Source organism: Mesoplodon densirostris, chromosome 14, assembly GCF_025265405.1.
Source record: "Mesoplodon densirostris isolate mMesDen1 chromosome 14, mMesDen1 primary haplotype, whole genome shotgun sequence".
NCBI lineage: Eukaryota > Metazoa > Chordata > Mammalia > Artiodactyla > Ziphiidae > Mesoplodon > Mesoplodon densirostris.
Window position 1 is genome coordinate 52,354,173 of NC_082674.1, and position 22,772 is coordinate 52,376,944.

At 39.4% G+C, this 22,772-nt stretch overlaps 1 protein-coding gene across 1 annotated transcript; it reads right to left on the minus strand.

Annotated features, from left to right (window-relative positions):
• Window positions 1-3,751: 3,751 nt before the first annotated feature.
• CCT4 (chaperonin containing TCP1 subunit 4) lies at window positions 3,752-18,881 on the minus strand. Its single transcript, XM_060117628.1, has 14 exons — window positions 18,602-18,881; window positions 14,135-14,187; window positions 13,569-13,658; window positions 12,053-12,161; window positions 11,265-11,407; window positions 9,862-9,983; window positions 9,378-9,510; window positions 8,233-8,372; window positions 7,104-7,200; window positions 6,911-7,021; window positions 6,688-6,818; window positions 6,315-6,549; window positions 4,195-4,308; window positions 3,752-3,958 (listed from the first exon to the last, which is right to left on the minus strand). Exons 1-14 carry the CDS (start codon window positions 18,726-18,728, stop codon window positions 3,944-3,946), a joined length of 1,620 nt encoding a protein of 539 aa, XP_059973611.1. The 5' UTR covers window positions 18,729-18,881; the 3' UTR covers window positions 3,752-3,943.
• Window positions 18,882-22,772: the final 3,891 nt, after the last annotated feature.

A 22,772-nucleotide genomic window follows, 5' to 3' on the forward strand; every position in this document is an offset into this window, starting at 1 on the left:
GTGTACAATATAGTGATTCACAAATCTTTATAAAGGCTATACTCCATTTATAGTTATTATAAAATATTGGCTGTATTACCCATGTTGTACAATAATACCTTTGTAGCTTATTTTATACCTAATGGTTTGTATCTCTTACTCCCCTACCTCTATATTGCCCCCCCTTCTTCTCTCTCCCCACCGGTAACCACTAGTTTGTTCTGTGACTGTTTCTTTTTTGTTATACTCACTAGTTTGTTGTTATTTTGTCAATTCCACATATAAGTGACATCAGACAGTATTTGTCTTTCTCTTATTTCACTTAGTATAATGCCCTCCAAGTCTATCCATGTTGCTGCAAATGGCAAAATTTCATCCTTTTAAAATGGCTGAGTAGTATTCCATTGTATATATATATATACATCTTCTTTATCCATTCACATTACTGATGATTTTTGATTGAATACCAGACATTGTGAATTTTATATTATTGTATCCTTTAAGGGAGTTTTAAGCTTTGTTCAGATACACAGGTATGTTGCTTGGGATTGGTTTGATCCTTTAAAGAAATCCTTTGCTATGAAGAGTCCACAGCAATCTTTACTCTATGGCAAATTTAGCCTCGCTACTAAGGCAGAACCCTTCTGAAGGCTCTATTCAGTCCTTGTATATTGCAAGGTTTCTCCAATTTGGCTAATGAGAATTTAAAATATTCCTAGCCTGTTGTAAACTTCAGTCTACTGCTTTTCATTGGTTGTTCCTTGAACTCTAGTTTTACCCCAGACACAGAAATAAGTACTCAGCCAAATATTCAAGGCTACACCTCTACACGTCTGGGAACTATTTCTGTAAAGCTTCCTGTTTTCTAGTACTTCATCCCACAACTTCTAGCCAACTCAGTCTTTTGGAACTTTGATCCCTAACTCAATTCAACAAAACCGATGGAAGAAATATTAACCTGTACCTCTAAAAACCTCAAGAAACTGAAGGGGACCAAACTTAAGACACGATAGTCAAACTGTCAAAATACGAAGAATCTTTAAGTAGCAAGTGAACAATCTGAGCAAAATCCCAGTTTCACATTTGTGTCATTTCCTCAGAAGAAAAAAGCAAACACAAGGACTTACTTCCCTAGTGGTCCAGTGGGTAAGACTCTGTGCTCCCAATGCACATGGCCCGGGTTTGATTCCTGGTTGGGGAACTAGATCCCACATGCATGCCGCAACTAAGAAGCCCACATGCCACAATCCTGCAACTAAAGATCCCACGTGCCGCAACTAAGACCTGGCACAACCTAAATAAATAAATAAACTTTTAAAAAAAATTTAAATGACAATTAAAAAAAAAAAGCAAAGACAGAAAAAATGCATCCATCTGAATCAAACTGCCCCAAAACACACAAAACCACACTTATACCTCAAAATACAGAGACATCAATTAACTTTTATGAGCCACACTCATCACATCAGTTATTACAACTTTGTCACGTTTCAGATAACCCTCCTTCTACTTTACAATGACAGTAGCTCCTACTTCCGACAGCTACTTCCACAACTTGAGGTGTTTCCAAGTGGCATATTTAATATACTATGCAGTTGTTAACCATTTAGCATCTGTAAAACTGTCTTTATCAGGTTCCTTTTGCATTGCTGATTAAGTTTTGCCTCAACCATATTTCTGTAAGCCCTGTGATTTCTATTGCACAATTTTGCACAACATGATTTTTAGTTATACATGTTACAGAACTGACTTTATGGCAAAATACCAAAGTAGTTAAATTTAGGTGGAGGGTATATGGTGTTCATACTATTCTTTGAACTTCACTGTATTAAAATTTTTTCATCTTAATGAAAAGCTGAGGGTGGGAATTCCCTAGTGGTCCAGTGGTTAGAACTTGGTGCTTTCACTGCCTAGGCCCAGGGTTCAATCCCTGGTCAGGGAACTAACATCCTGCAAGCCTTGCTGCGTGTGGCCCCCCCCCAAAAAAAAAAACGAAAAAGAAAAAAGAAAAACTGAGGGTGAGGAATAAATAGTACTCAAGAGGAAAAAAGTATGCAAAACTTTTGCCTCATTAGGATAGTCATCCTTTCTCATTGTTAAAAAGCATACCTTTTAAATACTTAACAGGATAATTTCCCTTTCATTACTTTAGAATTATTTAACTGTATCAAACCACTATTTTGAGTTTTGTCATTTGGGCTTCGATTTCCTAAAACATAACTTATTTTATAAACTGTTGTAAAACCCAAGTCAAACCCTAAATAAAGTAGTTAGTGGCTTAATTTATATCAAACTTAACAGAATAAATGACTAGGGAATGTTTGTCTTGTTAGAGTTCCCTTTACAAGGTTTTAAATATAAACTACTCATATATTTAGATATATAGGTATAGCCTAAGAGACAGACACACGTAAGGATGCTGAATAACTCAATTAAAAGTTCCAATATAAATAATTTTGGTTAAAGTATTTTCACTTAAGAGTATTTAGGATAGGGCTTCCCTGGTGGCACAGTGGTTAAGAATCCACCTGCCAATGCAGGGGACACGGGTTCGATCCCTGGTCCGGGAAGATCCCACATGCTGCAGAGCAACTAACCCCACGCGCCACAACTCATGAGCCTGCACTCTACAGTCTGTGAGCCACAACTACTGAAGCCTGCATGCTCCGAGCCCATGCTCCACAACCAGAAGCCACCACAATTAGAAGCCCACGCACCACGACAAAGAGTAGTCCCCACTCGCTACAACTAGAGAAAGCCTGCATAGCAACGAAGACCCAACGCAGCCAAAAAAAAAAGTATTTACGATATACATAATTCAGTTGTTTTATGGTAGCTATGATTTTTTTAACAGCAAGCTCCTAATACCCACTAAAATGATAATCACTGAATTATTAAATTCCAGACTATCCAAAGACTTATCTGAATTTACCATGTACCAAATCAGTCATTTTAATTAACTACCGGAGTTCTCAGACACAACCAAGCTTCAGGCTGGTCTGCTGAAGTTTTCTCCAGATGTGAAGGAGCTCCCCCCAGCTGCTTTCATAACACTTTTGTGAAATACACAAAAGAAAGATGGTTGAGTGTGATACCAGATTACAGAGGCCCAATTTGTGGTCCACCTTAAGGGTTTGGCCTTTCTCCAAAGGCAATTAGAAGTCATGAAAGCTTTTATAAAGGAGTGCCTGACAAGTTTAAAAAGATCACTAGCTATATATATAGTGTATGCAGAATTGACTGGAAGGTGGCTAAAGCAAGGACAGACACTAGTTAGATTTTACACCATTCATGGTGCAAGATGATGCTTGTTGATCAGGGTAGAGGCAATAAAGATGTTTTAAACCACTGGAAAAAGACTTACTAGTTATGAATCCTTTTTGTACAAATAAGATTTGCTACATTTTAATTTTTAGAAAGAATCCCAATGAACACAACAGTGGTTATTCTTGGAGAAAGGGATTAGCATGAGAAAGACTTTCATTTTTCACTTTTCTTCTGTATTGTTAACTTTTCAAACAGCATATAAATTATTGTAAGCAGGGATTTATCAGGGTGATGAGCATATTGGGCCATTTTTGCTTCTCAATACTTCTGTTAAAAAAATAACAGAAAACTTAAAAGTACCCAGGATTAAGCCCGTAAGGAAGTTAACACGTTAAGTGTGAATTCTTCCTTCCCTTCCTATACAGATTTCTCAAGAGGATCAGAGGTAACAGAGTTTGTGAGGGCAGGGCAGTGGGGGTAATGCAGGAGCACAATTAATCTGCCCTTTGAAACCATATTTTTAATGTTTTCGTCAAACTGTGTCAATACAATTTGAAGCAAATGCCAGCTGGAAGACCAGGCCCACAGATTCATAAAGGAAACAATCTTCCAAACAACAAGGAATGCCAAGGTGCTCTTCCACTCCAACTGCACTAATAGTGGCCATGATGGTGCCAGTCAGCCAGTGTTATCCATGTTACCGACTGTTTACCTGAAAAGAGAAAAACTTAGATTTCAAAACCTGTAAGGACAGAACTTTAAGGATGGAAGATGTTTAAGGTGGTTATCCAAATCTCCCTATTTTTATAGGTGAAAAAAGACTAGAAGTATGAACTGTTTTCACCCTGATGACTAGCAAACTAACAACATTTACTGCCCCCCACCCCAACTCTTCAAAAATATGCCTTTTTGACCTTGTAGGGAAATTCAGGACCTGTATATACGTACCACATCATCAATTTTCAGAATGCTCCGGACAGTTTCAGTTGCTAGAGTCAGTGCACTGACTGAAACCAACAGAGGCTGGACAACCAGTTCCTCCAGTATGTTGGAAATACCACCCTGCAAACCAGTACAAGTCGCTTTTAGTGTTTTTAACTGATCCATATCACCAAATACAGTTACCAGTAAACCTCAAAGCCTCTCAAACTTAGTTTTCCCTTAGTCTAGTCAAGAGTAAGATACTCTCTACTAAGCTCTTCTCTACACTGTAGCTTGTATTTCAACTAAAATTTGGAAAAATTGAATTCCAAGCCTAACTCCAAAACAACTCCTTGTAAGCATCTTTTAGTTAAAAATACCCTGGCAAAGGGCCTTCCCTGGTGGTGCAGTGGTTAAGAATCTGCCTGCCATTGCAGGGGACATGGGTTAAACCGCTGGTCCAGAAAGATCCCACATGCCAGCTCGTGCACTACAACTACTGAGCCGGCGCTCTAGAGCCCGCGAGCCACAACTACTGAGCCCACGTGCTGCAACTGCTGAGGCCCGCGCGCCTAGAGCCCATGCTCCGCAATGAGAAGCCACCGCAATGAGCCCGTGCACTGCAACAAAGAATAGCCTTCACTTGCCACAACTAGAGAAAGCCCACGTGCAGCAATGAAGACCCAACACAGCCAAAAATAAATAAATAAAAAATAAATTTATTAAAAAATAAAAAGTATCCTGGCAAAAATTATGTAGATGATCATAGTTATTAAAAATTATGAGATTTGGGGCTTCCCTGGTGGCGCAGTGGTTGAGAGTCCGCCTGCTGATGCAGGGGACACGGGTTCGTGCCCCGGTCCGGGAGGATCCCACATGCCGTGGAGCGGCTGGGCCCGTGAGCCATGGCCGCTGAGCCTGCGCGTCCGGAGCCTGTGCTCCTCAACGGAAGAGGCCACAACAGTGACAGGCCCGCGTACAGCAAAAAAAAAAAAAAAAAAAAAAAAAAAAAAAAAAAAAAAAAAAAATTATGAGATTTGTTTACTGTATACCTGAAACTAACACACTATTATAAATCAACTATACTTCAATTAAAGAAAAAAGTTATAAGATTTTAAATCATCTGATTCCCAATTCTGAATTTGGTCATGTCTGCTCTACTCTGCCTTTACATCATTCTCACTTCCCACTTTTAGATTCCTACTGCCACTATCCTAGTCACCTTTATCCTAGGATTACTGGTGATGGTCCTAACAGGTGAACCTATCTCCATTCTTCCCTCCTTAAAATACTCTTTTCAGCACCTTAGCCTCTTGGTTAAAAAAACTTTAGTGGCTCCCAACTACTGGAATTAAAACACAAAAAAACACAAACACCCATGCCTGTCTCAACAACTCAAAGGACTCCTCATTCTAGCTTTTATCTGATCTTTCCAATCTTAAAGTCCACTGTATGACCACCATATAACCTCTGCTCTAGACAAAATGAGTAACTTCTTGGTCCCTCTTACCTGTAAACCACTGCTTCCCCATCTGAAACTTTTTCATTCCCTACCAACCAAGGCTGCAGCTTCATGAAACTTTCCCTAACCAGGTAGTGCCCTCCTTTGAGTTCTGTAACCATTCAAAAAATATCATCTTGGATTGTCAATTTTTTTCCATTACATATTATTTGTCTTCTCAATAAAAGGAGACATAAAACATTAATTCAAAAGGGGAAATTATTATTGTTCTATGTGTTTACCCTATACAACTACACTAGGGTGGTGCTCACAACAGCAGCAATGGTTGACTACACACCAGGCATCTTTGTAAGAACTTTCTAATTAGTAATCCATTTAATCCTCACAGGCCTATGAGGGAACTATTAATAGTCCCTGTTTTTACAACCAAGATAACTGAAGCACAGACTAAGTAACCTGCTAAAAGTTGTACAACCATTAAATGGCAGACTTAATGAACAATACTTCTCACTTAAGGCATCATCTTCATTCTCACTAGATGGCATACATTAACCTGCAGGTCTTATACTTAAATCCAAGGTTAACTCTATTTTTAATTACAAAGCCTTTCATTCGACAATTATGAAGCTTTTAGTATTTTATAATAATCAACATTTTCTGCAGTAACTAAAGATTAAATTATTACCTTTCGGACATTAATGCCTGTAGTTTTTTCTCCTTGGGCATGCCTGTTTCTTAGTTCTGTTACTGTAGAAATGGGATTCAGGCCAGCATTTTCAGCTAGTGTAGATGGAATGACCTCCATAGCATCTGCAAAAGCACGAACGCAGTAGGATTCCATACCACTCAATGTTCGTGAGTATTCAGTTAACCGCAGGGCCAACTCTATTTCTGGAGCACCACCTCCTGCAATAAGAGCCCTGAAATTCACAAATATATTTTTAGCTTATTTTATCCAACAGAAAGCTATTTTTTAATAATAATAACTTAGTATTTATACCTTAATAAAAATATACAAGTTTTTATGTTCAAAATGTTACATAGTAATTTAATGTTACCTCTTCTTCACTAAACAGCGAATAACACATAAGGCATCATGAATGGAACGCTCAGCTTCTTCCATCACCAGTTTGTTAGAACCACGAACAACGATTGTAACTGTTTTTCCAGGGCTTGCACAGCCTGTAATCTTTAGTAAACAAACTCCTAATTAGGTATTTGAAGGATTAAAACAAATAAAATAAAACCAGACAAATAGAAGCTTAATTTTAATATTGTTACCTTGATCAGTTTGCCAGAACCATTTAAGCTGACCTCCTCAGCTAACTCAGCCGATCCCAGCATGTCAGCAGTGAACTGGTCAACATGAGCAACTGGTTTGGTTCCAATAGTCTGAGAAAGATAGTGATATCCACAAATTGAGAAGTGTGAATAGTGAACATTTTCACACATACAGATACTAAGAATAGTTTACCTTACAAATGAATTCAATGTCTTCTCTTTCAATATCCTTAACCACCATAATCTTCATTTTGTTCAGGAAATGTAACGCAAGATCACTAAGAGCATCTCTAAAATACAAAATCAGTGATTATGTCAATACTAGGTTAGAAAAAAACTGCTGTTCAACTCCTTTTTTACGATTTTAGTAATTTTACTGTTGTTTAAATGGCCAATGATTTAACAAATTATTTGTGAAGGAAGATGCTTTAAACAGCTTACCAAGTTTATGACCTCAAAATTCTTAAATAAGATTTCTAATGAATATTTAAAACGTACCCCAACGACACAATTTGTAAAACACACAATAAAAATTATGTCAAAGTTTTTCTTAATACTAAATAAGTATAATTCTGATAATTAACAATCGATGCTTTATGAATTTATAAATTAAGTATGATGTAATTCAAGACTCCACAAATTTATACACTTTTACACAAATTACCTGGAATGATCCTCCTGACAACCCTTGATACTGAAGGGCAGATATTACTATCCTTGTTTTACAAATAAGCACACTGAGCTTTTGAGAGCAGTTTATTCGAGGTTACTAGCTATTACATAACTTGTATTTAGAACCAGGTATTCCAACTCTTCATCAAGGTTTCTATATCAAGAGCATCCATAATACTTTCTGGCATAACATATTAATATAGTACATGAGAATGTGTCTACCTATTAGAAGAAAACACTGAAAACAAACAAAAAAGGGATCAGTTCAAACTTTGGAGAATTCTTCCAATCCATGGACTATCCAGCATTCCCCCCAAATGAACTTCTAAAATTTCAAGGCAAGCTATTACATGGACCTTTAAATAAATGCCTCTAAAATTTTAGCTAGCTAATTAATTTTAGACTAAAGTTAGCTTTTTACTTGATAGTGAGGATATTGGTCTAGAAGGATAACATATCCCACATTTAAATGATCATAACAGGAAGAGAACTCACTTTAGATCATTTACCAGAATACAACAATACCCTAAAATGCAGATTCATTCCAGATTTCTAGTGGTTTACCCACCTCAAGTGTTTCTTAAAAAATTGCTAGAAGGGATCCAAAATCAATTATCATTAAGAGGTGAACAAAATAAACAGCCTCACACCTTAGAATAGACTTCTGTATGAGAAGAACATTACATCCTGTTTTCTTAATTTGCTTCACTAAATTTAGAATATAGGCTCTCTCCTCTCGAAGCACTCGGTCCATCTGGACGTAGTCAGAAACTACTATTTGATTGTCCATCTGTTCAGAAAAAGGATGTATTAATAATTTGCATTTTAAGAGTCCTTAAGCAAAAAAATGACTTTTAATGAAAATATTATATATAGTATAAATTCAACCAAAATCATACAAGAAATTATATAGACATGCACAGAAAAAATTTAGAAAAAGGAATATACACAAAACTTAACTCAGGTTTTTTATTTTCATCTATACAAACTGCTGTCTTATTTTTTACAAGTACATTTTTGGTGATTATAAAACATAAGAATGATTATCCTATTTTGTGAATGTCAGTTCTTTTCATATGAATTTACGTATTACTGAAATATCAATAATTTCAGTTGCAACCTTTTTACTCTAGGGATTGTTAAAAAAACTGGTATGCTGAAAGGAACTACGAAGGACAAATATTGTTATACAAAGACCTACAAAACAACGTTTTTATGTGGGTTAAAATCTGGGAAACAAACGACTCAACAGGAAACTTGTATGCCAACACAATGTAAAATGAGAGCAAACCTGAATGAGATGACAAAGATCAACCACTCCTTCAGGGGATGGTACTTATGACTGATAGATATGGGAATAATAAAAAATCAAGTTTTTCGGAGTATGGGTAATAAACTGGTTTTAAAGTTCCATTGTGCAAACATAAAGACAAAAGATCTGCCTGCTAGGGAAGGATGGGTGAAGGTTTCTGTTCTCAGAAAGCTAGAAAGCATCTGCAAAGTCCATTTATACTATCACTTTCACATAACCTATTTTTATTGTTTCCTAGACATCGCTATCATTATTTGTCTTCATTTCTGAAGTGAACGCTCAATTTCAGTAAATAGCCAACTGAGATTATAGATTTATCATGTGTGGCATCCAACATTTTCTACTTTTATCTAAATTTTACTAATTATTTTTAGATCCTTGCTTTTTATCACTAGTATCAACACTTTCTATTTTTATAAAAAGAAAAGTTTCATTATTAGAAAGTCAAACACCTAAGGAATCATTTCATTTGGTTTTACTTACATCTGTTTTGGGAGCAGATAAGCAGAACTGAATAAGCCCAATCTTGGCCTTTTCAACCCTGGTTATACCAGAATTTGCCACCTTTTGAGTAAGAACCAGACCTTCCACCAACTCACAGTCATCAATTGTCCCACTAAAAAAAAAGAAAATGAAATAGTTATGAAGGAGGGGCAGAAACCTGCAAGTTTAATAGATTGCTAACAGATTAAAAATCATAAGTCTGATAAAATGTGCTTCAGCCTCACTCACATTTATTAGTGCCCCATTCCTGAACCTCTCCGGTCACACCACTGCCCTGCCATCATTAGGGAATATAAACAAATTCTTGAAATTCCCACATTAACACAAGTTGTCATGAAAACAAAACAACAAATGTATGTGACTTTCACCTATGTACTTTTCATTTAACTTATTTATTTTTGGCAAGAGCTTATGTTTAATTTCAAAATTAATTTTTATTAAAGTTATAATTAGAGATGCTTACCCAAGTTTCTTAACTATTTTAACATCTCTAAGATCTACACTAGTAGCTGTGGCTGGGTCAATCACTTTCATCACTGCATTTACAGTCATTGGAGAAAGGAGACTTGAATATTGAGAGACAACCTAGAATTATTAAAAAAGAAAATAAAGTCAGTGTTGTAACACAAAATGTCCTAGTTTTTTAATGATAAAGATATTCAAGAAGTAATCTCAATCATTTATTTGGCTGGGGTGGAGAGCATATGAGAAAACATTCCATATAAACTGTCTTTTCCACTCAGGTTTGTCAGTCACCATATAAAAACATATGCCTGTGTTCCTCTTTTATTAATATAGTAGTCAGGACTAGATTACTAGTAATTCTACAGGAAATCCAAAAGAACAAATTAATTTTATGCTGAGGTTTCCTATCTAAAATGAATTTATGATCAGATGTTATATATGTGCACCCCTATTACTGAGGGGCTGACAAAAATAGCTAATGGTTAACATTTATTGAGCACATATTATATGTCAGGCAGTGGTTTTAACACTGTACATTCATATATTCATTCAACCTTCAGATGAAAAATCTGAAACAGCTTAATTAAATGGAGCCAGCATTAAACCCAAGCAGTCTAGGTTCTATGACCAATGCTTGTAACCACTATGATATTCTGTCTATATTAGTTCTGGGGACATTTATCAATAATATTACTTAATATCACTAATACTATCTAGCTTTCCACTTAATATACAAATAACGCTGATGAAAAGGAAAAAGAACGGGGTGGGGGTGTGACACACAACAGAAAACAGGTGACATGAGTTCCCAAGAAATTTAAACTAACATCACTTCTTTAAGTTTGATAAGAAAAGCAGCATAGATATTAGTAAGAGATGGACCATGATGGGCAGCCCTACCTTGGGTTCAAATCACAGCTCTACCTCTTATTAGTGGGTCTTGGGTAAGTTATATAACTTCACTAGACCTCTTTTCCCATCTGTAAAATGAGGATACTACAACTTACCTGAAAGCCTTGAAGGAGTAAATTTTACTTGAACTAATTCAGTTACACAAATTAGCTACCTAGTCACTCTTTAGAGTTAACATTTATGAACTGTACAGCATCAAAAATCAGTGTAGGGACTTCCCTGGTGGCGCAGTGGTTAACTGAGCCCACGTGCTGCAATTATTGAAGCCTACGTGCCTAGAGCCTGCGCTCCTCAACAAGAGAAGCCACTGTAATGAGAAGCCCGCGCACTGCAACGAAGAGTAGACCCTGCTCACCGCAACTAGATAAAGCCCGCACGCAGCAATGACAACCCAACGCAAAATAAATAAATAAAAATAAAAGTTGCAGTTGTGCTTCTTAATGAACTGTAAACTGTAATTTTACAATGATCCCATAGTGCTTGTCTCACCTTTGAGTTCAGTGAAGTGGCTGCACTATTTAACAAAGTTTCTCTGTCACTCAGTTCCACAGGTCGAGACATGTCAGTCAAGATTTCAATACCCTTTTCCAAAGCCTTCTGGAATGACTCAGAAATGATGGTGGGATGAATCCCTGCCATTTGCGAAAGGTTAGTTATTTAATTGTAACAGATAAACTTCATATTTGATATGACTTAAAATTTCTCTGTTCATTAAAATTTCAAAGTAGTCAAATTTTAAATTAATCTTAAATAATAATGGTTTGAATAACCTTAACTAATATGTCTAATAATTTATTTCCATTTAATTTGGAATAAATCAATTACATACTATGATATTTAAGACTAAAACCAATTTTTCACTTTTCAAAACTCTACAAATCTACATAATAATTAGAATAAGTGACTGGGGAGTCACTATGACATTTAGGCACCATTTACCAAAGCAGGAACCCATACTTTCTCTCCTAAATCACAGTTCTCATCTACATCTTAAGTTTAGTACACCACCAACAAGTCATTTTTGAAAAGGAAAATTTTAACAAGTTCCATTCAAAAGGAAACCTAGCCAAAACAAATAAAACAAGAACAAACAACCCCCCCAAACCAAACCCAGAGCAAAAAGAAAAAAATTTCTAATTCATATGGTAAATATAGCAAAATGTAATCTAAAAATTCCTGCTTAGAAAATTCTGCTTCAAATTAAATTGTAAATCTCATATTACTTAATATTTTTTTGCCTTTATTCAGTAATAAAGCATGTCCTATGTCCTACCCACCTTTCTGAAGAAGCTTGGTACAGGAATCTAAGAGAGAGCCAGCAATAATGACCACTGATGTCGTGCCATCTCCCGCTTCTATATCCTGAGCCTTAGATAGCTCCACCAGCTAAGTGAACAGAACAAGTCAAGTTGCTCAATGAGAATGAGAACCCAGTAACATCTAATTCAAATATAACATCAATGACCTTCACCATGAGGTTCACATATAGAATTTGATTATTATCAACACTGTAAGATTCAATATACTTGACTTCTGATTCGCTGTCCACCTTGGTCTCATTTAAAAATGACGACCTTGGGGCTTCCCTGGTGGCGCAGTGGTTGAGAGTCTGCCTGCCAACGCAGGGGACATGGGTTCGTGCCCCGGTCCGGGAAGATCCCACATGCCGCGGAGCGGCTGGGCCCGTGAGCCATGGCTGCTGAGCCTGCGCGTCCGGAGCCTGTGCTCCGTAACAGGAGAGGCCCCAACAGTGAGAGGCCCGCGTACCGCAAAAAAAAAATAAAAAAAAATAAAAATAAAAATGATGACCTATATAGTTGTGGCATGCAAAATTCTACTTACATACTTTCTAACAAGCTATATTATGATTTCCAGTTCAGACTAAGGGTTGTAAATTTCTTCTTCCCAGTACTTAAGAGAACTATGGGTACCCTGTAGACTCAGAAGCTATGAAATGCAGCATTCAGATGAGACAATATTGTCAGTTTGAAATCCCTGGCCAAGTTTATCTAAACTGACCCTGCATGAAGCATAATCTGATTCATTTTCAGTCATCTTTAACTAATTAAAAGAGACTTTTTAACAGATAGGAACTTCTAAGGAATTTGTTTTTGCTGATATGGTGACTTCTCATTTGACACTGCAATCACCATTATGATCTGTAGTTGAATTAGAAACTGTTTTTAAAAATAAATGTCAGGGCCTCCCTGGTGGCGCAAGTGGTTGAGAGTCCGCCTGCCGATGCAGGGGATACGGGTTCGTGCCCCGGTCTGGGAGGATCCCATATGCCGCGGAGCGGCTGGGCCCGTGAGCCATGGCCGCTGAGCCTGCGCGTCCGGAGCCTGCGCTCCGCAACGGGGGAGGCCACAACAGTGAGAGGCCCGCATACCGCAAAAATAAATAAATAAATAAATAAATAAATAAATGTCAGTGCAAGTTTAAACACAATATTTATTTTGCAAACAATTAAAATTATTTTGCTTTCTTTCAGTTAACACCCATTGAACTAATAATTTGTACAATTTCATGTTTTTCTCTCTTCCTTCCTCATGTGTGGCACATTGCTGTGAACAAAGACAAGATTCATGTTTTATTATAACTTGCAATGGAGAACATGCTAGACATACAACGTATCCTAAAGATATGCATGTTTAGCATAAAAAAGGAAATATTTTCACCATGTTTTAAGCAATATCATGTGATCAAATAAAAAAAATTTTAAACTGTTTACCAAATATCAAACAACACACTTAAAAACCCCCCACAAAACCCTCACCTAAAAATTATACTTACCATTCTGGCTGCTGGATGTAACACCTGCATTTGTTTCAGAATGGTGGCACCATCATTTGTAATGGTCACATCACCTTTTCCATCTTGAATCTACAAAGTTTGTTATTTTTAAAAGAAAGTTATATTTCAAAAATTTTGTTTTCTTCATCCAGTATTAATGTGAAATCCTAAAAGCTCTACTAATTTTAACACTTCTTGTACAGAAGTTAACTTATGTTTGCATATTGTTTAATTTCAAATTGTCTTCCCTTACATTGGTATAATGATTTAAGAATATGCAGTAATAGTCCAGCTTTGCAAATGAAATAGCTGGGTTTTTTCCTACTTAAAAGTGAAGTAACTGAGACACCAAAAAAGGGATGGAAATGATATTATGAAGAATCATTATCATAAACAAAATATGAATTATAGTTAGGTCCCATTCATCCCAAAGTAATCTATCCCTTTCTGAACTCTCAAAGCCTTTCTAACACTTTACTTTTTAAACAGCACATCTTAACCCTCTATAGAGCGCTTGCAGTATGAACAGCAGCACTCAGTAAGTAATGAATGACTGAGCCTTTTACCATTTTATCCATTCCTTTCGGTCCAAGGCTTGTTCTAATAGCATCAGCAACGGCTGTAAACAGAAGAAAAAAAGAAATCAAGACTCTTTAAAGAGCATTTCTACCCTCAAATAATCATTTTCGACTTATTAGAATATGGTGGACAATTCACCATGTTCACTAAAGAAAATTCAATGTCTAATAATAATCTACTGGAAACAGTAATTATTTTACTCCTTTAATTGTACGACACTTCACTTTTTGTTGTTAATATCACTATATATAGCACTTGTACTCTGCATGTGGTAAAATAAATTTTGATGGTTCACCTAATCTTCCTTTAAGTATCAAAATGGTATAACCTACTTATGCGCTCTGAATGAGGACTATATTATTCTCTCCATTCCTTAAAACAAGCCACAATAATAGGACAACTATATAATTTGCTTATTTGTTTACTCTGTCTCTCTAAACTATAGTGTAATTTCTGAGGGCAAAGATTTTTGTTTACTAATGTGAAGCTGGTATATGGATGGACCACAGTTTAAAAAACAGTAACAGGGCTTCCCTGGTGGCGCAGTGGTTGAGAGTCTGCCTGCTGATGCAGGGGACACAGGTTCGTGCCCTGGTCTGCGAGGATCCCACATGCCGCGGAGCGGCTAGGCCCGAGAGCCATGGCCGCTGAACCTGCACGTCCGGAGCCTGTGCTCCGCAACGGGAGAGGCCACAACAGTGAGAGGCCCGCATAACGCAAAAAAAAAACCCAAAAACCAAAAACCAAAAAACAAACAAACAAAAAAACAGTAACAAAAACCCTCTTTGAACTCCAAACCAAATCAAACAAAAACCCCACAAAAAAACAAAACCTTAACTAAAAAACCAAATCTAAAATCATAGTATTTTTTGGGGGGGGGGATACGCGGGCCTCTCACTGTTGTGGCCTCTCCCGTTGCGGAGCACAGGCTCCAGACGCGCAGGCTCAGCGGCCATGGCTCACGGGCCCAGCCGCTCCGCGGCATGTGGGATCTTCCCAGACCGGGGCACGAACCTGTGTCCCCTGCATCGGCAGGCAGACTCACAACCACTGCGCCACCAGGGAAGCCCTAAAATCACAGTATTTAAAAAAATTTTTATTTTAAAAATTTTGGCCACGCTGTGTGGCATGCAGGATCTTAGTTCTCTGAGCAGGGATCGAACCTGTGCTCCCTGCAGTGGGAGCACGGAATCTTAACTACTGGACCATCAGGGAAGTCCCTAAAATCATAGTCTTTAGTCATCATTAGTATGTTATGAACCATCTCTGGACATATAGTCTACCACTCCATTCTTCTTATTACTTGTCCATGAGCATGTTTCTATTTTATTGATCCACTTATTATTTTCTAAGAGAAATTGTAATTGATGTACTTGATCCCCTTTACTGCGACAGGTCCAGGACAAACGATTAAATCTCCCCACCTTTTTTTTTTTTTTTAAAGATTTAATTTTATTTATTTTTGGCTTATTTATTTTTGGCTACTTTGGGTTTTCATCGCTGCACGTGGGCTATCTCTAGTTGTGGCGAGCGAGGGCCACACTTTGCTGTGGTGTGCGGGCTTCTTGTTGTGGTGGCTTCTCTTTGTTGCAGAGCATGGGCTCTAGGTGAGTGGGCTCAGTAGCTGTGGCGCACAGGCTTAGTTGCTCCGCAGCATGTGGGATCTTCCCGGACCAGGGATTGAACCCGTGTCCCCTGCGCTGGCAGATGGATTCTTAACCACTGCGCCACCAGGGAAGTCCGCCTTCCCCTTTCTCATATATCATTTCACCCCATATACAAAGGGCTAAAATAGTGCCCTATTTTTGTGTACTCCACAACTAGCATAATGCTTCCCCTTCATTGTGTAAATACATAACCTGGACTTCCTTGGTGGTGCAGTGGTAAAGAATCCAGCTGCCAACGCAGGGGAAATGGGTTCTATCCCTGGTCCAGGAAGATCCCACATGCCATGGAGCAACTAAGCCCGTGCGCCACAACTACTGAAGCCCGCACACCCTAGAGCCTGCTCACCCCAACTACTGAAGCCCGCGTACCTAGAGCCCGTGCTCTGCAACAAAGACAAGCCACCGCAATGAGAAGCCTGCGCAACGCAATGAAGAGTAGCCCTGGCTCGCTGCAACTAGAGAAAAGCCTGCGCACAGCAACGAAGACCCAATGCATCCAAAACAAAAAATAATAGTAATAATTTAAAAAATACATAATCTTAAAGAGGGTAAGAGAAAATATTTGGTATAGTTTAAGAATTATATTCTACTTAATTATTTCATAATTTGGGGCTGCATTTCCTAATTATTCAGCCATCCCTACCCTTTCGGGTGATTTTAGTGGACCCACATGGCCACAATTCTACAAGCAGACCAATTCATTTAAAGAATGCGCCCTTATATTCATCTATGTGAAGACTCTAGAAAGACACATTGTGCAAAAAATAAAAAATTCTAGACTGATCACCTCTCTCAAAGTGTTTGAAGTTTAACATACTGTGTAGTACACAATTATATGTTAAATGACTCGTGCTGAATAGTACTAAATGACCACTACTACTTTTGTGTGTGTGGTTTTGATATCATCAACCAATGGTACTTAATATACTTTTTGGTTATTAGCAAAATAAAAAACTGGCTCCATGAAGTACACTAAAGATGCATCCGGCAAAAGCTTTTCTCAACCAGTTTGTAGGGCTTTGCATGACTTGGACAGACTACGAGTGGCCCTTTGTTCCAGGAGCTCTCCTCATTTAAGATGTAAGGGTCATGTTATTAGGTAAATAGATGGCCTTTTCTTCCTATATGCATACCTCCCTTGTCCAGTTTTAATTCTCTGTGCCCTGATGTTTCAAAAGCTACCAAAGTAAACATCCCATCTTGTATCCTCCTCGTTTGTTGAAAATCTACCATATTATATAGCATTCTTGCCCACCCCCCTCCAACAGCCCCAGAATTGATCTAACATCTTGCTTCTAATGTAATAAATCTAAGCTTCAACTATGCTCCCTAGATAACTATCCACCAACTTTTATTTCCAGGTAAATATTCTCTCTTGAACTTCCAAATGACTCCTAAATTTACCCATCTGGTCACTCTGACCTCCTCAACTCATTTAGGCTCAAACGAGAACCTATTCTTTCTTCTTCCACCATCCTCCCTTCAGTGCACCTGTTTCTTTCAGCAGCAGCATCACACCGTCAGTCACCTAGACAAATAACCTCAAATATTTGTAAGGCTGTACTTTATATACATCTGGCTCTTCATATGCTTTCTCACTTAATCCTCACAGCAACCCTCCAAATTAGGTACTATCTCACTACACTGAAGAACAATCTGTAGCTGTGCGAGTTGTTTTAAACCCTTTCCAAGACACCAGGCCCTTCCAGATTCGGACCGACTTTACCTTTCCGATCTCACCTCTCATTTCTTCATGCACCTTATGCTCTAACCCGAATGAAATACTCACTGTAGCCAGTACACATAACGGCAACACATAACGGCAAGATCTCTAAGCATTTGTTCTCACTTTTCCTTCCAGACTCTTCCATCTCAACCCGGCTTATCTTAATCCTCACAACACCCCCCCCTTTTTTTTTTAAAAAAAGGGCAACTTTCCCTCCCCGATTTTATAAGTAAGGAAACCTTGGTTAAAGGTCACAAAGCCACGAAGTAAAGTAACTGAATGAAACCCAGGACTTCTTAAATTCCACCAAAGGCCAAACTGTTCTCCAGTTGCTCGTTGCACGTGCAGAGAGGACATCAAAGCACAATGCAGCTTCATAATTATTCTCAAACAAGATGGGTCGGTTGGTTCCCCACATCCCAGTACAATGGGCCCCGCCCCAATCTAAGGCGCAGAGAGTTTACCCGAATTCGTTTCAATAGCTGTACCGAAAGAAGCTTTTAAATAAGAACAAGAAAACTAAAAAGTCCTGTTCAAACATTCTACCAGTGGACCGCTGCATGCGGGCCTCGGCCCTTTTTTTTTTTTCCCTGTACGCGGGCCTCTCACTGTCGCGGCCTCTCCCGTTGCGGAGCACAGGCTCCGGACGCGCAGGCTCAGCGGCCATGGCTTACGGGCCCAGCCGCTCCGCGGCATGTGGGATCTTCTCGGACCGGGGCACGAACCCGTGTCCCCTACATCGGCAGGCGGACTCTCAACCACTGCGCCACCAGGGAAGCCCGGCCCCTTTCTTAAATAGGATGAATGAATGCAGCACGGCCCGGCATGAAAAATTATGGGCGTCTAAGACGCAGAATGGGGCAAGTCCAAAGGCCTCCATACTCGGGGTCGGAAATCATGGGCAGAGAACAGACAGGAGGATCCCTGCACTGAGCTTATTCTACGGGAAGCCCACAGGGGATCATCTGAAGGAACAGAGAACGAATCATGCCCATCCAAGACTGGGAGTGAGCATGCACAGCTAAGCCCGGAGGGCCACAGCTTAGGCCGGGCAGCGATACCTTTGGCCGCGGAGATGTTGCTGAAGCGGATCTGGGCCGGCTTATCGCGGTCCTGATAGGCGCTCTTCCCGCGGCCGCCGGCAGCCCCGGCGGGCGGCCCGCTCCGGGGGGCTACGTTCTCCGGCATGGCAAGCTTGGACGGGTCTGCGTGAGCTCTGGAAGGACAGATGGACGCGGATTCCGGCTGGCCCGGGACTAAAGGTAAGCGCCCACCGCCTTCTCGAAGCTTCCAGAGAGCGACGCCGGCGCCGGGAGGAGGAGGCGGGGAAAGGGGCCTCCCTGGAGGCCCGGCGCCGCCGTGACGTAAAGGCTGCCCGCTGCATGCCGGGTGCGGGGGTCGCGCCGCGGATCTTGGGGCTGTTGGGAGCTGTTGGCAGCTGTTGGCAGCTGTTGGCCTGCGGCCTAGTGGGCGGTGGGCGGGCTCCTGGGAGGCAGAAAGGACCGCCTGCGATTGTAAAGGCTGGTGTTGGGACATCACATCTCCTTGACCCTGAGGTCCCTTCTGTTAACGCAAGCTGCACCTGTCCGCTAGGTGTTGTAGCCGCCGGGAGTTACTCCTGTGTGGGTGGGGCAGGGCTGAGTCGGTTTTTACTGGCGGTAGACGTGTATTTTATTCAGTTTTATATATTTTGAAAGCGAGTTGGAAGAGAGGTTGGCAGGGGTGACTTCTTTTTCCCCCTTTCTTGTTTTAATTGAGGTATAGTTGATTTACAACATTGTATTAGTCTCAGGTGTACAACTCAGTGATTAAAATTTTTCATGGATTATATTCCGTTTAAAGTTATTATAGGGAATTCCCTGGTGTTCCAGTGGTTAGGACCCAGTGCTTCCACTTGAGGGGGCACGGGTTACATCCCTATTCTGGGAACTGAGAACCTGCAAGCCGTGTGGCGCAGACAAAAAAAAAAAAAAAGTTATAAAATATTGACTATATTTCCCGGGCTGTATAATACATATATCCCTGTAGCTTATTTATTTTATACGTCCTAGCTTCTACCTATTAATCCCCTATCCCTGTTTTGCCTCTCCCCCCCCTTCCCTGTCTCCACTGGTAAACACTAGTTTTTTTAAGTTATGTATCTGTGAGTCTGTTTTTCTTGTTATATTCATTCATTTGTTTTAGTTTTTAGATTCCACATATAAGTGATAACATATAGTATTTGTCTTTCTCTGACTCATTTCACTTACCATAATATCCTCTAGGTCCATGCATGTTGTTGCAGATGGCAGAATTTCATTCTTCCTATGGCTGGGTAGTATTCCATTGTGTGTATATACCACATCTTCTTAATCCATTCATCTGTTGATGGACACTTACGTTGCTTCCATATATATATATTTTTTGAATTTTTTTAAAAGAACATTTATTTATTTATTTTTGGCTATATTGGGTCTTCGTTGCTGCACGCGGGCTTTCTCCAGTTGCGGGAGCTGGGGCTACTCTTCGTTGCAGTGCGCCGGCTTCCACTGCGGTGGCTTCTCTTGTTGCGGAGCACGGGCTCTAGGTGCGCGGGCTTCCGGGCTTCCGTAGTTGTGGCTCATGGGCTCTAGAGCGCAGACTCAGTAGTTGTGGCGCACCGGCTTCGCGGCTTGTGGGATCTTCCCGGACCAGGGCTCGAACCCGTGTCCCCTGCATTGGCAGGCGGATTCTTAAGCACTGTGCCACCAGGGAATTCCGCCCGATATCTTGACTAATGTAAATATTGCTGCTATGAGCATTGGGGTGCATGTATCTTTTGGAATTAGTGTTTTCATTTTCTTCAGATACATGCGGAGAAATGGAATTGATGAGTCATGTGGTAGTTCTATTTTTAGTCTTTTGAGAAACCTCAGTGCAGTCTTCCACAGTGGCTGCACCAATTTACATTCTCACCAACATGCCTGCCAATATTTGTGTTCTTTTTGATGCTAGCCATTCTGACAGTTGTGAGGTGATAGCTCATTGTGGTTTTGATTTGCATTTCTCTGATGATTTGCGATGTTGTGCATCTTTTCACAAGAAGAATGTCGTCTATTCAGGTCTTCCGCCCATTTTTAAATTGGGTTCCTTTTTTTTGGTACTATAATTTTGGATATTAACCCCATATTGGTCATATCATATCATTTGCAAATATTTTCTTCCGTTCAATAGATCGTCTTTTCATTTTGTCAATGGTTTCCTTTGCTGTGCAAAAAAGCTTTTAAGTTTAATTAGGTCCCATTTGTTTATTTTTGCTTTTGTTTCCTTGTGACTGCTTTTCTTTGATTTAGATGTTGGAGTTGGTTGTTGAATATTGATTGATACTAGGTGGTAGTTAGAAATTTAAATATACACTGGCTAAATACCAGAGAATCTTAAAAGTTTTGGACCTGTGATTGCCTACCAAATCAGGACTGCCTGTCCAGTTAGTACAGTGCCTTAGTTTTACAGTATTTTCTCCTGCATAACATAGCCAATGACTCTTAGGGAGCCTGAACATTTTCATAACAATCATTTAGTTCAGTTATGTGCTAGTTGCAGTGCTAAACCCTTTACACGTTTCATTTCATTTAATACTCTCAACAATCCTATGAAGTAGGTGTCTGTCTTTTTTGGTAGGAGGTAAGGGAACGAAGCACAGGGAGAACTGAAGCCCAAGGTAAACTTGTAAATAAATGGAAGAAATATTCCAATAGAGCAATGACTTCAGAGGTCATGAGCTAAACTGCTGGGCTTTTTTTACTTCTATATTTTAATATGAAAATAATGCAGGTGAGGTTCTTTCGATATTCATTCACAAATAGTTACTTAGCATCCATAAAATGATGGATGCCTGGGATAAGTTCAAGGACAATTGTTCATAGTACTTAATCCTGTGATCCTTAGGAGCTTTTACACTCAGTCAGGTTACTGGCCGTAGAAGATGAAGCTTCTTAGGTGCTCTGAGATCCATAAGTCTAGTGCTGATTTCTCTTTAAAGGAGCAGATTACTTCTATGCAGCCAACAAACATGCTATGATTATTTGTTAAAACAACTGGTGTAGTATGATGGAAACAAGTGTGATGATGATGGAAATAGCATTAATCTGGGGGCTCAAAGTTCTGGCTTGAGTTCCACTTCTGCTACGTATTAGCTATGTAATCTTGGGTGAGTCATTTAAGTTCTCTGGGTCTCATTTTCCTCACCTATAAAATAGGAGGGTTGAATTAGATGGCTTCTAAAGGCTTATTAAACTACTAGTTTTATCAGTGTGAGGAGTAGACATGTCAGAAAGGACAAAGCAGAATTTGGAATATGCCATTATTGGCTTTTGGGGACAGTCTCCATAGGTATGACAATTGCTTTAATTATCTGAGAGGTTTCAAGTTATAAATACATATTTTTCTTTTTCTGTGACAACTGATATTGGAATTATTTTTCTTCCTAGGATTAAGCAATAATAGATGCTGAACATTTGATTGCTTAAAAGTATTGATGTACACTAATTCTCCATTAGAATGGGATTTCAATAAGTATTAAAACATACAACTTTTGTAGGATACTTTATAGATACAAAGCACTGTTGCTAGTGAAGGATAGACATGTTGGAAAAATTCCTATTGTATCAGATCCAAGCAGAGTTAAGACAGATGTGGGAATGTTGGCAATAACAGTAGCCTTATAGAAGTTCTCTAATGATTTGTAAAATAGTTTTTATAAAACAATAATATTTGGCCAACCATCCAATTGAGGGTTCTCCTCTCTAGGATGGATGTTGAACCATGTGCTAAGCCCTCAATAATAAGACTGAGCCAGGCACCATTTTGGATTGGAAAAGGAGGCAGGAATGTGTTTAACTTTTCTCTCTTAGGTTTTCACTCCATCTTAAAGACAATTTTTTATTTTTTTTAATTTTTTTTATTTTTATTTTTTTTTTTGCGGTATGCGGGCCTCTCACTGTTGTGGCCTCCCCCGTTGCGGAGCACAGGCTCCGGACGCGCAGGCTCAGCGGCCATGGCTCACGGGCCCAGCCGCTCCGCGGCATATGGGATCCTCCCAGACCGGGGCACGAACCCGTATCCCCTGCATCGGCAGGCGGACTCTCAACCACTTGCGCCACCAGGGAGGCCCAAAGACAATTTTTTTTTTAATTGTTATTTTTATTATCCATATTTCTTCCCTTCCGAATCAGTTTATGTTGTTGAGACCACCATTAAGCTCTGTTTTCCTAA

Excerpts from the sequence above, each read along its gene's own strand:
- CCT4 (XM_060117628.1), bottom strand. The coding sequence starts at position 18,728 with ATGCCGGAGAACGTAGCCCCCCGGAGCGGGCCGCCCGCCGGGGCTGCC. Across the intron at positions 14,188-18,601 it reads CAACATCTCCGCGGCCAAAG|CCGTTGCTGATGCTATTAGA; the intron begins GTATCGCTGCCC and ends TTCTGTTTACAG. Across the intron at positions 7,022-7,103 it reads ACATTGAATTCATTTGTAAG|ACTATTGGAACCAAACCAGT; the intron begins GTAAACTATTCT and ends TATCTTTCTCAG.